Source organism: Phalacrocorax aristotelis, chromosome 2, assembly GCF_949628215.1.
Source record: "Phalacrocorax aristotelis chromosome 2, bGulAri2.1, whole genome shotgun sequence".
Lineage (NCBI taxonomy): Eukaryota > Metazoa > Chordata > Aves > Suliformes > Phalacrocoracidae > Phalacrocorax > Phalacrocorax aristotelis.
This window is the reverse complement of record NC_134277.1, coordinates 88,538,149-88,552,867: the sequence shown is the minus strand read 5'-3', so window position 1 is coordinate 88,552,867 and position 14,719 is coordinate 88,538,149. Positions and strand designations below refer to the sequence as shown.

At 40.5% G+C, this 14,719-nt stretch overlaps 1 protein-coding gene across 8 annotated transcripts in view; it reads right to left on the bottom strand.

Annotated features, from left to right (window-relative positions):
- CTNND2 (catenin delta 2) overlaps positions 1–14,719 on the bottom strand; it is a 686,661-nt gene that overhangs the window by 100,904 nt on the left and 571,038 nt on the right. For all 8 annotated transcript variants that reach the window (XM_075084268.1, XM_075084265.1, XM_075084267.1 and 5 more), the window contains one exon: positions 3,009–3,126. In XM_075084268.1, the coding sequence (XP_074940369.1) occupies positions 3,009–3,126 (118 nt within the window). The remainder of the gene's footprint in view (positions 1–3,008; positions 3,127–14,719) is intronic.

Sequence of the window (14,719 nt, the reverse complement as noted above, 5' to 3'; positions counted from 1 at the left end):
TCATGGAGATAAAAAGGGATAGCCACTACACTCCATCTCTGTTGCTCCATTAACCCAGAATGGAATTACCATGAGGCTTTTGGCTTGATCATACTCTACCATATTTACCAGTGAGGCAAACAGATGGTGCTTCATTTACTTTCATATACTGTATGAGCTTATGCCAGGGTTTTTGCCAGACACATGGTTTTTGAGATGACATGAAGTTCCAGAGATGACACTGAACAACACTCAGACTCATTGACAGGATTTTTTATTTAATTATTTTAAAAATGTAAATGAAATTTCACATTACACTTGTACTAATTTGAGATCTCCAGCCAAATAAACACATTAGAAATAGATATGTAGAGAAGATGAAACTTCTTCGTGCACCTTTCTACCTCAAAGCTTTGCAGATCTCAGAGTGGCCATAAAAAGTTTGCTACCTCTGTTACTTTAACATTTCTGTATTTGAATTTTATTCACTCTTGCTAATATTTACTTCTGCACATCCATAACGTGCTGAAGTTGAAGATTTGCATTTGTTAATTAGGATTCTGAATTTTAATTCCCCTTTTTAAAAGTAATAGTTTTCACACTTAAAATTCTCATGTCAAAAAAAAATTAGTTAAGTCCACTGCAAGGACTACCTCAAACTAAAAACTGATAAGCAAACTCCCAAGCCTCAAATGCAACCAACATCTTCACACAGGTGATCTCATGCAAGCCAAGAAAGCTAGTTCTAGTCATGCAGCTGCATCACTCCTTCTTGACTTGTAGCTTTGAACTTTCAGGGGACCTTGTATTCCTCATTCCTACAGATATTTTTCAGTTTTGTCATAAGGGGACTAAATATGAGTTCAATAGTCTTAATAGATCAAATTAAAATTATGAACAGTAACTTTGTCAGGTAACCATGTCTAAGTCACTCATTTTTAACATTTTAACTTGAAGTATCATAGCTTTTTCTAATTAGACATCTTTAAGAAACAGTGCTGCTAAGATGCTTGTAATGCTGCTAAGATTTATGCACTCGTGACTTTACCAACACAAGGAACGACTGATAACAACCAACCCTGCATGCACTTGGAAGCCCCCCATCCTCTTTCAGAGCCTGCAAGAGCAGGGGCCTGTTTTTCAGTATTTCAGTTTTTAGTCACTAATAGTATTACAAAATTATCTAATAGTGAAACTGCCATGGGATTTGGAGAACAACATTTATAACTTTATTTTAAAGTTCAATTTACTGTTATAATAGCACCATTTTTGAAATGATTAACAACTGATTTAGAGCCAGTTATTTAAATATTTTATTAAAATTACATTCTACTTTGGGATAAAGATGCAAGGTAGGAGGCTATGCTATGGTGTTTTGTATTTAGCTGCACAACTGCTTTATGTCATAGAGTTAAAAGCCTGTTAGACAGGAGGTTAAAACTACTAAGGCAGGGAGGAAAATTTTCTCTCATTTCTTCATTTTCTCCTCCAGATATATTACTTAGCCTGCAGTTTTTCCCAGTCATACCAGCTACAAATGAGAGTATAAACAGAAGAGTCTGTATTAACAATAAGAGGCAAAACAGGGCGCTTACGGTGCTCCTTATTTACCCTTTTTAACAGTAAAACGATCTTGAAATCAGCAGTTTCTTTGTATGTAACCCAACTAAAAAAGCAGCAACTGAACTGTGAGATGGTGCTTAAACTGAATTCCTCCCTCCCTTTTCCTCCGTCCACCTCCCACTCTGCTCCCATGAAGCCCCTCTAACATAAATCAGGGAGCTTTGAAACAGTCCCTGGTTCAGATCTTCCAAAGCTAACGAAGCTAAAAAACACCCCCGTGTTTGGAGGTTGCACTGCAGGAGGTGGCAGGGAAGGGTGGGAAGCAGTCAAATTTGCTCTGAACCCTGCTGCAAGTGCAGTATCTACCTTGTGGGAGGGCCTCCCCTGATCACCACTCTGATAAACTTTTATTAAAGTAAAACTGATCAGAGACTAATGCATTGTGGAGTTTTGGGGGTGGTTTTTTGCTTTTAATAAACACGAAACAGGCTGCTATCTCAACACCACATGCAACAAATCTCTCATCATTCCTCCCTCCATCCCCTGAATGCAGGGGCAAATTTCACCTGTTTGGTTCAGGCTAACAACCAGAAAGTTCTGGAGGTTACCCTTCTCCAACCTATAAACCCACAGAGGTCCATGGACAACTACCTGTGAAGGATCATTTGGGAATGCAAATCCAGTGGGCTTTAAAATTTTTCTGTGTAAGAAGCTACCCTCCTGTGCTTCTTAGGGTTTGCAAAAGGACCGTGGTTGCCCTAACGCAGCAACTGTAATTAATTTAGCACCACATACTGAAAGCAACAGGTATTTGCATCTAGCCTTTTTCTTCTTCTCTGGAATACTGTAATGTATTACAAATCTTCAATTTGTAAATGCTCGAAGCCTTTTTAATTCGGCAGTGCCTTTCAGCTTTGGAGGAGCACATCCATACCCTAATACTTCAGAGAAGTTGACATTAAAGTACTTCCTAAAAGAGTTGTTATTCAAAGCATTTATTGATCCTCTTCAAAGAAGAAATAATGTTGATATTGCTACCAAATTACCTATTAGTTGTGCAGGTTTTTTTAGGGGTTTGCTTGCCTTGTAAGCCTACCTCACTATTGTTAGCTCTGTCTCATACTGGGTACTGAACATCAATTTTAAGGTGAACCTGGCAGAGCAGCGTAAGGAAGTTTGCATGGAATATGACACACCTGCTCTTAAATCGGTCTTGTATTTTCTCCATTAATAATTCAGGTGAGAGGATAACATGCTTACCTGTGCACACTACACAGTTAGACACAGATCCAACACTTAGCACACAAAAATACAGAGCTCAAGAGAAGGGAAACAGAAAAATGGCCTAAATTATACTTTGCTAAGGCATCCCTCACAATGCATTTTTTTTTAAATTGTCACTTCATAGCCTGATATACCCTTGAATACCTGGATTTCTTGCTTCTCAAAAGACAAAGATGACAAACCTTACTATCAATTTCACTGCTCCCCAGAGCAGACTGGATCACGTACAGCAATGCATCTGTCAGGCCATCACACTCCCTCATTCTTCTGCGGGCCTCCTCTCCAGCAGAGCTGACATTCCTGTAAGGCAACAGCAAGGGTCACCACCTCTACAACTCCCCAGCCCACCTCCCCTCCAGAAACACTCTCACAATTAACATACAGATATGAACACTTGGTTTTTTTTTTCTCCTTTCATTAGTTCAGAGCTGTGAATAATGAAGACAGCTGTGAATGAGCTCAGGAAATGTAACACAGAGGGGAACAAATGGAATTCATCAGGTCCTCCACAAAAAGGGCTGAGAGGCCAAGCAGCATGCGTCCACCTGAGCTAGGAGACTCATGCCCTATTAAAATTTGGAGAAGGGCTGATCATTTTTCTTTTTTTTTAAAAGTAGGTTTTGGATTTGTGAGAAAGCGTTTTAAAAATGTGGATATGTACATACAAATCAGGCTTTGAAAAGTCTAGAGGTTTTGCCAAAGAAATCTCCCAGGATTTGAAGAGCTCAGCAGTTAGGGCTCTTAACCTGAGAGAAAAATCTTATCAAAGCGTACCATAAAGCACCTGATATTGCTTGCTTCTTATTTTACATGAGTGTTTCCTTTTCTCTCTAATTTTCAGAAAACATTAATGCCTCAATCTTCCTCTTATGTAGTTACTCACAATTTGTTTTACATTGCAAAATTTAAAACCTCAGCTTATTATAATAATTGTGTTCTTCAGACAGGGCCAGAGGACCTTCTGAATGCTTTTATAAAAACACAATTAAAACAAAATTTACTACATAACATAATGTGTCATAAAGTTCAAAATATTGATATATAAAGAAGCAAATATGTAAGTATGAGCATATATAAACAGCATCTATACTTGCTAACATGAAGCCTCCTTGACAAAAAGTGTATTCAAATTTGCACAGCAGTTTTGATTTGGAAATGGGTGAATTAGCAATGTCAGGAATGGGGTAAAACTTTTCATGCAGTCTCCTTTGGTAGGGGAAGACAACCCTCTGCTGAGGTGACCCATCTGTAGCTCCTCTCTCCCCACTACTAGAGTTTTTACAAAGAAGAATAGAGAAGAGCACACCAGCCCTACGTACTTAATGCCAATTTATGGAAACAGAAAGGAGGCCATTGGCCCTTTGATTTGGGAAGAAGGCAAGGCGCTTTCTTCCTCTTATGCCATTTTCAACTGCCTTTGCGTTAAAGATGGAAAAAGGACAAGAATCCTGGGAGGAGGGAATGAATTTTAGATGGAGGAAGGTGAGAGGACTTAAGAATGGGTTTCCTTTCAATTCTTTCTTTGCTCTGTTCTGCCTCCTCATCATCTGAAGAAATAATTTCTGTTCCCGCAAAGCACTAGAGAGTTTTCCTAATCAAATAATCTTATAACTGAACAATCCCCCAGCCCCTCCAATGCAGGTTCCTAATTGATTCTGCTCCCTAAACACACATGATTTTCCATCTATACTTGCATCCCCACAGTCTTTATTTGTTCTGCTCTCCCACATACAAGCTGCCCCAATTAATTCAATACCGTTCCCTTCACCTCTGCAGACAGCCCTCCAAAAACCATACAGCCCAGAAGCACTAGAATGAATTCCTTTATCTCCCTAGCAAACAAATTCATGCTTACCGTTCTCCTTGAGACTCACTAGTTCACCCCACGTAATGCATCAGAAGTGTCCCCTTTACACTGGCTTGCAAGTTTTATGTTGTCTTGTTGTTCTTCTGGTTCCCTGAACTCCACACCTCTTCCCCCTCTCTGCTGCTCCACAAGCAGCAGATGAGGGGTTTTACTCCAGTTCACGGGGAAACCCTCTTCTGCCATCCGGGAACTGGGATCTAGAGAGCATCAACTGGAAAAAGTCTTCCACTGGCTCTCCCTTTGAAGTGACGGAAAGCATTTATCTTCTCTTTGGGTGACAGAAATCAGAAGGTAAAATTATAGAGCATGGTTTTCCCAAAACAGTGCCCGTGCCCTGTACTGGCAGGGCTGGGGACTCTACCTAAAGTGTATTTTGAGTAGACTGTCCCCTTATGAAAGGCAACAGCTCCACCTGAAATTCCCGAAAGGCAGCACACATAGGAAAAGCAGAATCATGGATCTGAAAAGTGCATTGGGGGCGGGCAGTGCAAACAAGGGGGATTAGTTGACTTCTTTTATCTGAAATTCTACTCTCCCACCCTCCAGGAAGATAGAGATAAAAAAAGAAAGAGTTATATCCAGCCCTAAAAGAATAACTGCACAGATTACAATAGGGAGATGCTGAGGAACTGTTCCCAGCACACCACCTTTCCTCGCACCACTATAAAAAAAAAAAAAAAGCTGAAATATTACTGAATCCTTTTAAACAGAACTAGATGTAACAGTCTGTACTAACATGATGTGTCCAGGCTCCTTGATTTTCTGCAGTTACATATACTGAGTGTAAGCTTTCAAAATACATAGACTTAGACATTGGTAGAAACAAAGAGATACATTCTCCCTGATCTTTTCATTGAGGTGATTTTTCCTTCTCTCTAGCATGGCCAAATGCACGTCACCTTGACTCTCCAGAGCCTGCATAGACTGGCAGCCTCTCAGTTCCTCTCCAAGTTCACCAGAAACTCCTCTCACCAAGACAGAAATTCAGACAACCTTACAGTCCCTAAGCTGCAAGCTGCCTCATTCATTTCCAGACAAAGAATATGAGGCCTTTACACAAAGTAATACAGACACAGTAGGGGCACATCTTGCACAGAAAATGCATTATTTCTTTGCCCTGTGTGGAGGAGCTGTTGAGTTCTATCAAAGGAATCATTGTTAACTGAGATCCTTCACAGAAGGTCTCTAATATCACCATGTTCAGTCTATGTAGTTCTTCAAAAGAGAAGCAAGTTCCGGATTACTTGAGCTGTCAAAGAAAACATGCTGCTGTCTTAATTTTCTTATTTCCTGTTGTTAATTTTAACATGCTGTAGCTGTCAGTGTGGCAGGGAGTAAGATGTGATTTGTCATTTTTGAATTTACAGGTCACTGTGCAAACCGTAAACCAGAGCATTAGTAGTATCTACTATTGGTAAAATGCCCCACTAAGTAGGTACATATTTTTCCAGTGTCAGTCTCCAAACATGTTTTCTGGATTTTTGAACAGATGTGGAGATACAGGTTTTCATGAAAAAATACTTTTCCATTGTAAAGGCAGCCCAGAAAAAGCTTGATTGCCTGGTAAATTCTGATACTTTGTGGAAACTCTGCTCACAGGGTATATGTGAGGTGTAGGCTGACATTTTGAATCTAACAGGACCAGGAGTCCTTTAGACCTCCATAAACCAGTAGAATTAATTTCAAACGGAATCCAGTTACACAGGAATACCAAGAATACAGAGTGCTGGAATAACTCTCAGTTTAGTCAGAAGGTCCCACTCAGACCTCCAAAAAACAGCTAACGTAAACAGCCTCTTCTCAGGAGAGGAACACCAAGAACAGGCAGTCAGAACAAGAGCTCAGACCTGTGGCTCATCAAACTGCTATTTTCTGAACAAATGCAGACCAATTTTGCTAATAATCTAGGAATGGAAAGAGAACGACAATGATCCAGCTTCAGCTTCGTGGGAGGATGTGTTGCAGCTATCATGTCATCACCTGATAACTAACAGCAGGCATGATCCTCCACACGTACATAAGGGGTGTCAATCCAATGGTCTATGGATAGGAAGTGTGCGGTATAAAGGAATGCACTGTGCAACACACACTTGATTCCTGTTAACCCTGGCACTTACCTTAGTTATTCAATATAATTGGTGGGATGTGAGGTAGGAGATGATGGTTGGTGCCAACCAATTTCTCCTTTAGGGTCATTTTCCGTATGTGCATACAAACTGTGGGAGGTTTCAAGCAATATCCTTATGACTCTAAGATAACTAAGTTCACCTGCCATATCCAGGGGAGGGAGATTGAATTCTGTGGAAAGATCATCCAGACAGCCAGTGTGCCAAGAGACATGCCCTCTGGATATGGGAATATTTAGGAAGCTGTTGATGTTACTCCCAGTGGCAGTTCTACAAATCTCAAAGACAGAATTAAAGTACCTACAGAAGCAACTGCCCTCCTTGAGCATGCTCAAGTCACACCAAGTAGTACAACCTTTCCTGTACCATCTACAGGTTTGCAGACTGCAGATCTCACTGCAGTCATGTAGGATAATCATTTAGAACAAATGATCTGTATTTAGCAAAGATGAAATTGAGATGGGTCTTCCTCAAGGCCCCATGATAAAAAGAGAATACATGTTTAATATCTAGTACATGTAACATTCTTGCTATGGACTGACATGATACAAGAAAGGACAGACACAGGAAGGACAATATCCTAATTCGGTTGGAATGCAGAAGTTATGTTTGGTATGAAACTTCAGAAAGGTCCAAAGCATACCTTTATTCCAAAAAGTTTTGGACTGATATTAACAGTCACAATCTTTTTCGTCCTTTTGCTTGTTATAATAGCCACCAGAAGGAGATTTTTCACAGAACAGGGGCAAAGTTTATATAAACGAAGAATTCAAAAACTTCATTAATGTTGTATGAAACACTTTTATGTTTCCCTGAGGATACCTAGCAAGGGAAAAGCCCTCAGGAGAATACAGAAGAACTGAGTTGTAACTGATGCACTGAATACTCATCTTTAAAATACATATATTAAAAAAAAAAACCACACCCAAAAGCCTTGATACTGGCATCCTCTGCATGTGCTCTCTTATATGTTGCCTGTTTTTATTTCTGTCTGATTGGATAAGCATTCTACTTCATGGACAGAGCCTCGTCTTAGAATCACAGAATCGTTAAGGTTAGAAAAGACCCTTAAGATCATCGAGTTCAACCACTAACCTATTGCTGCCAAGTGCACCACTAAACCATATCCTCAAGCACCATGTCTACCCTTCTTTTAAATACCTCTAGGGATGGAGACTCAACCACCTCCCTGGGCAGCCTGTTCCAATATCTGACAACTCTTTCGGTGAAGAAGTTTTTCCTAATGTACAACCTAATCTTCCCTGGCGCAGCTTGAGGCCATTTCCTCTTGTCCTATCGCTTGTTACTTCGGAGAAGAGTCTGACCCCTGCCTCGTTATAACCTCCTTTCAGGTAGTTGTAGAGACGATAAGGTCTCCCCTCAGCCTCCTCTTCTCCAGCCTAAACAACCCCAGCTCCCTCAGCCGCTCCTCATAGGACTTGTTCTCCAGACCCTTCACCAGCTTCGTTGCCCTTCTCTGGACACGCTCCAGCACCTCAATGTCCTTCTTGTACTGAGGGGACCAAAACTGAACACAGTACTCGAGGTGGGGCCTCACCAGGGCCGAGTACAGGGGCACGATCACTTCCCTACTCCTGCTGGCCACACTATTCCTGATACAAGCCAGGATGCCATTGGCCTTCTTGGCCACCTGGGCACACTCCTGGCTCATGTTCAGCCGGCTGTCAACCAACACCCCCAGGCCCTTTTCCTCCAGGCAGCTCTCCAGCCACTCCTCCCCAAGCCTGCAGCGCTGCATGGGGTTGTTGTGACCCAAGTGCAGGACCCGGCACTCGGCCTTGTTTAACCTTCATACTGTTGGCTCCGGCCCAACGATCCAGCCTGTCCAGGTCCCTCTGTAGGGCCTTCCTGCCCTCCACCAGATCGACACTTCAACCCAGCTTGGTGTCATCTGCAAACTTACTGAGGGTGCACTCAATCCCCTCATCCAGATCATCAATGAAGATATTGAACAGGACCGGCCCCAGCACTGAGCCCTGGGGAACACCACTCATGCCTGGCTGCCAACTGGATTTGACTCCATTCACCACCACTCTCTGGGCTCGGCCGTCCAGCCAGTTTTTAACCCAGCGCAGAGTGCACTTGTCCAAGCTGTGAGCAGCCAGCTTCTCCAGGAGAATGCTGTGGGCAACAGTGTCAAAGGCCTTACTAAAGTCCAAGTAGACAACATCCACAGCCTTCCCCTCATCCACTATGCAGGTCAGGTTAGTGGGGCAGGACCTCCCTTTCTGGCATACCCAGCCCTATCACAGGCTGTAGTGAGTGGTGATGATTTTCTGAGCAGGTCGGCAATGTAGCAGATGATCACATAAGAGCTATTACTTTTCCTGTGTACTTCCAGCTGTTTCTATAAGCATTCAGGCTCTTTGCTGCAAGGGTCTAATATAGCAACACAGACAGCAAAAAGAAGCTACCAGCACCATGCACTTATCCAGCAAGTGTTCTCACAGTCATCAGCAGTCTATTGACAACTATACAATTTTAAGGGCTTTTTGTAATGGACTAGACCTTGAGTCACATTGGCTTACCTGTAAGTATTCAGTGCAGCCTTTGGACATACAGTAGATAGATTAGCTGTAGTAGTTACGTTTACTACTGTAACTTTTAGACAAATTCTAATTTTTTAATCACTATTTGTACACTAAGACTTTTTAGAATTATCCATTACTGCTGAAAACTAAACCAGCTGGTAAGAGTAGCTATTTCTCAGACAACATGCAAATTTAAACAAGGCAGTGAGGCAAAAATAAGAAAACACAAGATGGTTCATTTTAGTTTTTAAGAGTTCCTAAGTGTTAGGCTTTTAGTGACTACAAAATCAGCTTATTGTTTGAAGTAAAAATAAATTAAAATAGATTTTCAGTCACTGCCACGGATCTTCCTTGCAATTTTGCCTGATTTGAATGACAGTTCAATGTAGTATTAGCAAGATTAGCAAGATTTCTTCTTGCTAAATGTTCTTAGTACCAGTTGTAGCCTTCTTTATCTATAAATTGGTCTTCAGAGGAGTAATAATCTATCAATCCTGCATGTGGATTAAGAATAACACAGGGTTCGGGTCAATTGTGTCTTGTTAATTAGAAGAGCTCAACTTTAATTAAAGAAGCAATACTGTTTTATATCAACGAGGAATTTGGCCCCAGATCTTCATCTCTTAGGTATTCATTTAATTTTAAAAGCATACTCTGCAATTAGACAAACATCTGACAGTATAATGTGGATACAGTCTTGGTTATTAACCTTTCTATCAAATGCTACGACAATGTGATTTAGCTTTGATTATTCAGCTGTACCTTTCATTTTCAAAACATCAGAACAATTAGCCTACCAAGTCAAGCACTCAACAGGTAGCTTTTACTGCTGTGTTTCTGCATGTCCAATCCTTAGGCTAAATGCAGTGTTTTTAGTGACCGCTGTGTGTGATCTGTGAAGCAATTGACTTCTAACATCATTTTTGGCTATTTTGACATGTTTTGCAGAGACACATGGTAGAAAGATAACATAAACTGCCACAAACATCTCAAAAGAAATTGTCTCCCTAAAAGAAAATAAACAAAATTTTACGGCATAAAACGGTTCATGGTATAATGAGCCATAGCCTCATCTGAAAGAAACAAAAAAATATTTCTAACTCCCCTCCCCCTTTTCCTATGTGTTTTCATCTGAAGTGCAACTTCTGTTTAAATACTGTGGACAGAATTACATATAGTGTATTCTGTAAATACTTTAAATTATGGTATAAAAAATACCATCTGCAGCAAATCTCTGATCTGATATTTCAAGTCTCTGACATGTAGTATCTGGCTGCACAAAAATCACTGCACTCATTAATGCTCAGGGGCTTATCCCTATACTGCTTTGAATGCACTACCTGCAGGAGGTGAAAGTCAGTTTGACCAGAGTGTTCATCAGTTAGCAAGAGCTGAAATATTGTGTCACTTACAGCCCTTGGGAAGAAGCTGCTGCAGTGCAGACTCTGAAGGTCATAATGGGAACAGTTTAAAGATGTTGATGTGAAGACATTTTTCTCCATTTGGAATTGTAATATTTCCAACTCGATTCTTTCCCAGAATTTAATCAGATGCTTTGAACACCAATGGAGCTCTAAATGTGTTAAAGACCTATTGCACACAAGCATGGTGTGGTGTGGTGGCCCCGACCAGCAGCCAAGCACCACACAGCTGCTCACTCATGCCCAGAGACTGCAGCAAATATAGAGATGAGGAAAAGCAGACTTCTATTTTCAGTAGAGTCTCTCCTTTTTCCTCCTTATCCGAGGGAGGACAATAAACTGGCCAGTCCTAAGACTTTCAAATGGTTGCCTTTTCCACTGAAAAGCACAAGGTTGTATGAATTTAAATGAGAAGACGTCAGGTATAATTCAAACATTACTTTTGCTTCAACGTACACTGGACATGGCCAGTAACACTTTGCAGATCTCAGGAGGTCATCATCTGAATCCCTAATGGCAGCATCCGAACCGTTCAGTTATCTGACTGTGCCATAACCACCGCATACAGCCTCTCACTTTAAACCACGTTGGTATCTCAGGACTGGGAGAATGTAAATACAACATGTTAAAAATGCTAAACACTATAGCAAACCATGATAAATTACAGAAGTAGTGGACACAGGAATAAATAAGATATGCTAGAGGGAGTTAAAAGGGCTGATTCACAATCCTACCTTTGCACTTTGAAGATGAAATGCATAAACAATAAGCATGTTAACTAAGGCACAGTTTGATTGATAGTCTTTATTTCACTTTTCAAAAGACTTTTGACGAGATATCCTAACAAACGCACTTTAACGAGAATAAGCAACCATGGGAAGATGGATAGGTAATAGTTAAAATATAGGAAATAAATGGTCAGTTCTCACAACAGAGGTTCGTCACCAGTGGAATGATTTATTCATAACATACTGGGAACAGGAGATGAACAATGAAATGAAAGTTTGCTGAAGATACTGAGTTATTCAGAGCAATAAGCTCAGTGCTGACAGGGAAGTACTACGGGACTTCAAAATTAATGTACATAAATGTAAAGTGATGTACGTGAGAAAAAAACATCCCATGTATTCCCTAATTTTACTTACAATATGTTGGGCTCAGAACTGACCACTGAAACCTCAGAATTATAGCAGACATCCATGAAAAGATAGCTCAATACTCAACAGCAGCCATGTGAGCAAAATGGACTGTAAGGCATATAAGGCAAGCAACATAAACCAAAACAGAGTATACCACTGTATGCACCGTCCTTATTACAATGTGCAATTCGGATCCCCTCGTCTCAAAAATGATACAGCAGAACTGGAAAAGATTTGGAGAAGGGGTACACACTTCCACATTAGGAACAATTTAGTAAGCCAGAACCCAGCAGGTTAAAAGAGTGACCGATATCAGGAGTGGAAGAATATAATAAAAATTTATGAAATCCTTATGGTCAAGAAGAAGATGTACAGAAATCAACTTTTCATTTCAGTTGAAAACTGGGTGTCACCAGATGGAACTAGACAGGGAAGACTTAAAACAAAAAAGGGGAAGTGGTTGAGCGAAGTTGAGGTGCAGAGGTCCTGCCCAAAAGAAGATGCAGCTGACAAAAGTGTGTATGAGCTCAAAGGGAGGCAGGTTCACGGAAGAGAAATCTATTAAGTTATTAAACCCAAAGAAATTGCATCTGTTTCAGGAAGACTGGGAGCCAGCAAGAGGTTGGTAGGGCAAAGAGGATAAGTGAACCTGAAAAGGCACAGGCCTCAGGAATCCAGAATCCTGGATTTAACTCTGGAAACTGCTTTGGGTCTCTTCTTTTGATCTTTACGCATAAATGGGACACTGAGGTGTCATTCAGTCTCCCAGAGAGGACAGGTGATTTGAATAGCTGCCCAACAGCTGGAGAAGAAAGAGGAGTTGTACGGCATTTCAGCAATGGTTTCTGCATCAGTACGCTTCCTAACTTTTGTTAAATGATATTACTATGTAGAGTAAACACAGCTTAGTATGAAAGAGGAAAGATTGTGGACGGTCCAGAATGTTTCTGGTCCCCCATTGCTAGTACTGCAAGAAATGGAGGTGCACCTGCAAGGCACAGTACAGCAGCCAGTGAAGACACATAAGCCAGCTCTGAAAGAGCTACAAGACTACTGGTACGGGCTTCTCACTGATTGCTTCTCCACACAGCTGACCAGCTTAGCACAAATGCTGGTGCAGCCATGTTGTTCCTTGCACCTGAACTAATGTCCCAGCATTAGCTGAGGTGCTTCTGTTCTATGGAATTTCTTGCCAGAGGACACTGCAGCTTTTCATGTTTGCATGGACCCAAAAGCAACAGGACAAATTCGTGGAGAAGGACGTAACTGAGGCTGTTAAATGCAGGCATCACCTCCCACGCCAGCTCCCAGAGAAACACCTACGTGGCTGGTGGGAGCATACCCTGAGGATGTATTACTGGTCTGATTTCTTCTTCCCTGGCCATCCACCTAGTCACTGTGAAAAGTCAAAAATATTGTGTCAGATGCTTCAGTCTTGGAAACTAGTCGCTCCTATTTTTTTAATTTTCCTGCTCAGCTTGTTATCTTATTCAGAACAAACCCATTGATCAGACATAAATGGTTTTCAATTACCCTCGTACTACCTATTATTTATCAGATTATTTTCTTCAAATGCTTATAAACTGGTCTCTTCTGATGTTCTTAATTGCCTTCCTCTACATTAGCTGTTCAAGCAATTGCTAAAATATTAAAATTTAGGTTATTTGTTCATCATTTCTATGTCTACTTTTCTCCTCTACTAAAAGACGAAGTCTGTATTTGTCCTGTTTAGTCCTGTGGGAAAGTGTCTGTCTTGCATGAGCTGCACTAGCAAAAATACTTCAGCAAGAAGGAAAATATTCCCCTTTTAGTTTTTGTAGGCTATATTCTCAGGAAACACTTGGCATTACAACTGCATTAATAAAAACAATTGAAAAGAAGCTGACAGGATGCTTTAGAGGTCAGAACAAGCATAAAAAAATACTATCTGTAAAAGACAGTAATTTACTAAGTGTTTAAAAATACTATTCTGACTGTATTTATCAGCATGTTTTACACTGCTGAGATCACTTTATAAAATCCTTTGACTGTTACTTCTCTAATATAATTTAAATTTTTTAGTATTTGTAAAGAAGAAAAATCACTATCCTTCAGCCAAAATTTTAACATATACAACAGCTGGGGAGAAGGATTTTCTTTCACACTTGAAACTTGTGAAAAGGAATTTAGCCAACTTCACATAGTGTGTGAAATTTCTTGCCATCCTCTGATATGTTTGACCTTGTTTTAGTTTAAGAACAACTAGTACTAACAAATGAAAACAAAACCTCTTGGTTTTGACAGTTCTTTCCCCTTGACTTACTCCCAGCTTTTCAGGGATACACGTGAGCCTCTTTTCTACACACCCAGAAATAGTTTGAATGCCTGAGTTGATTATAATAAAAGTGCAACTTCAGAATGCAGCATGGAGCCAAAATGCATTCCTGGCCTGCTTCCAGGTTTTACTCTAAATTGTTTAGTGCTAACAGACACGTCCTAGCTACAGAAGATATATCTGTTTCTAGAGTAATAGGTAAGGACCAGACCATCACATAAAATTAACAGTTAAAAATAAGCATAATGCTTTTCCAAAGGAGCAGTTTGCTTATTTGATACAACTCCCAAACCAAAAAAATCTCTGAAAAAGTTTCACAAGTGTAGTTTTTGGAATCAGAAAAAGCCCCACACCAAAACCCACTGAAAACACGCTTTTTTGAAGTTTATTTCTCAAATACCTTGCTTTCTTAAAGGAATAGTTTGTGCATCCCTTCTTCTCTCTGTGAAGAAATAATGAACCCAAGAAGTCCTC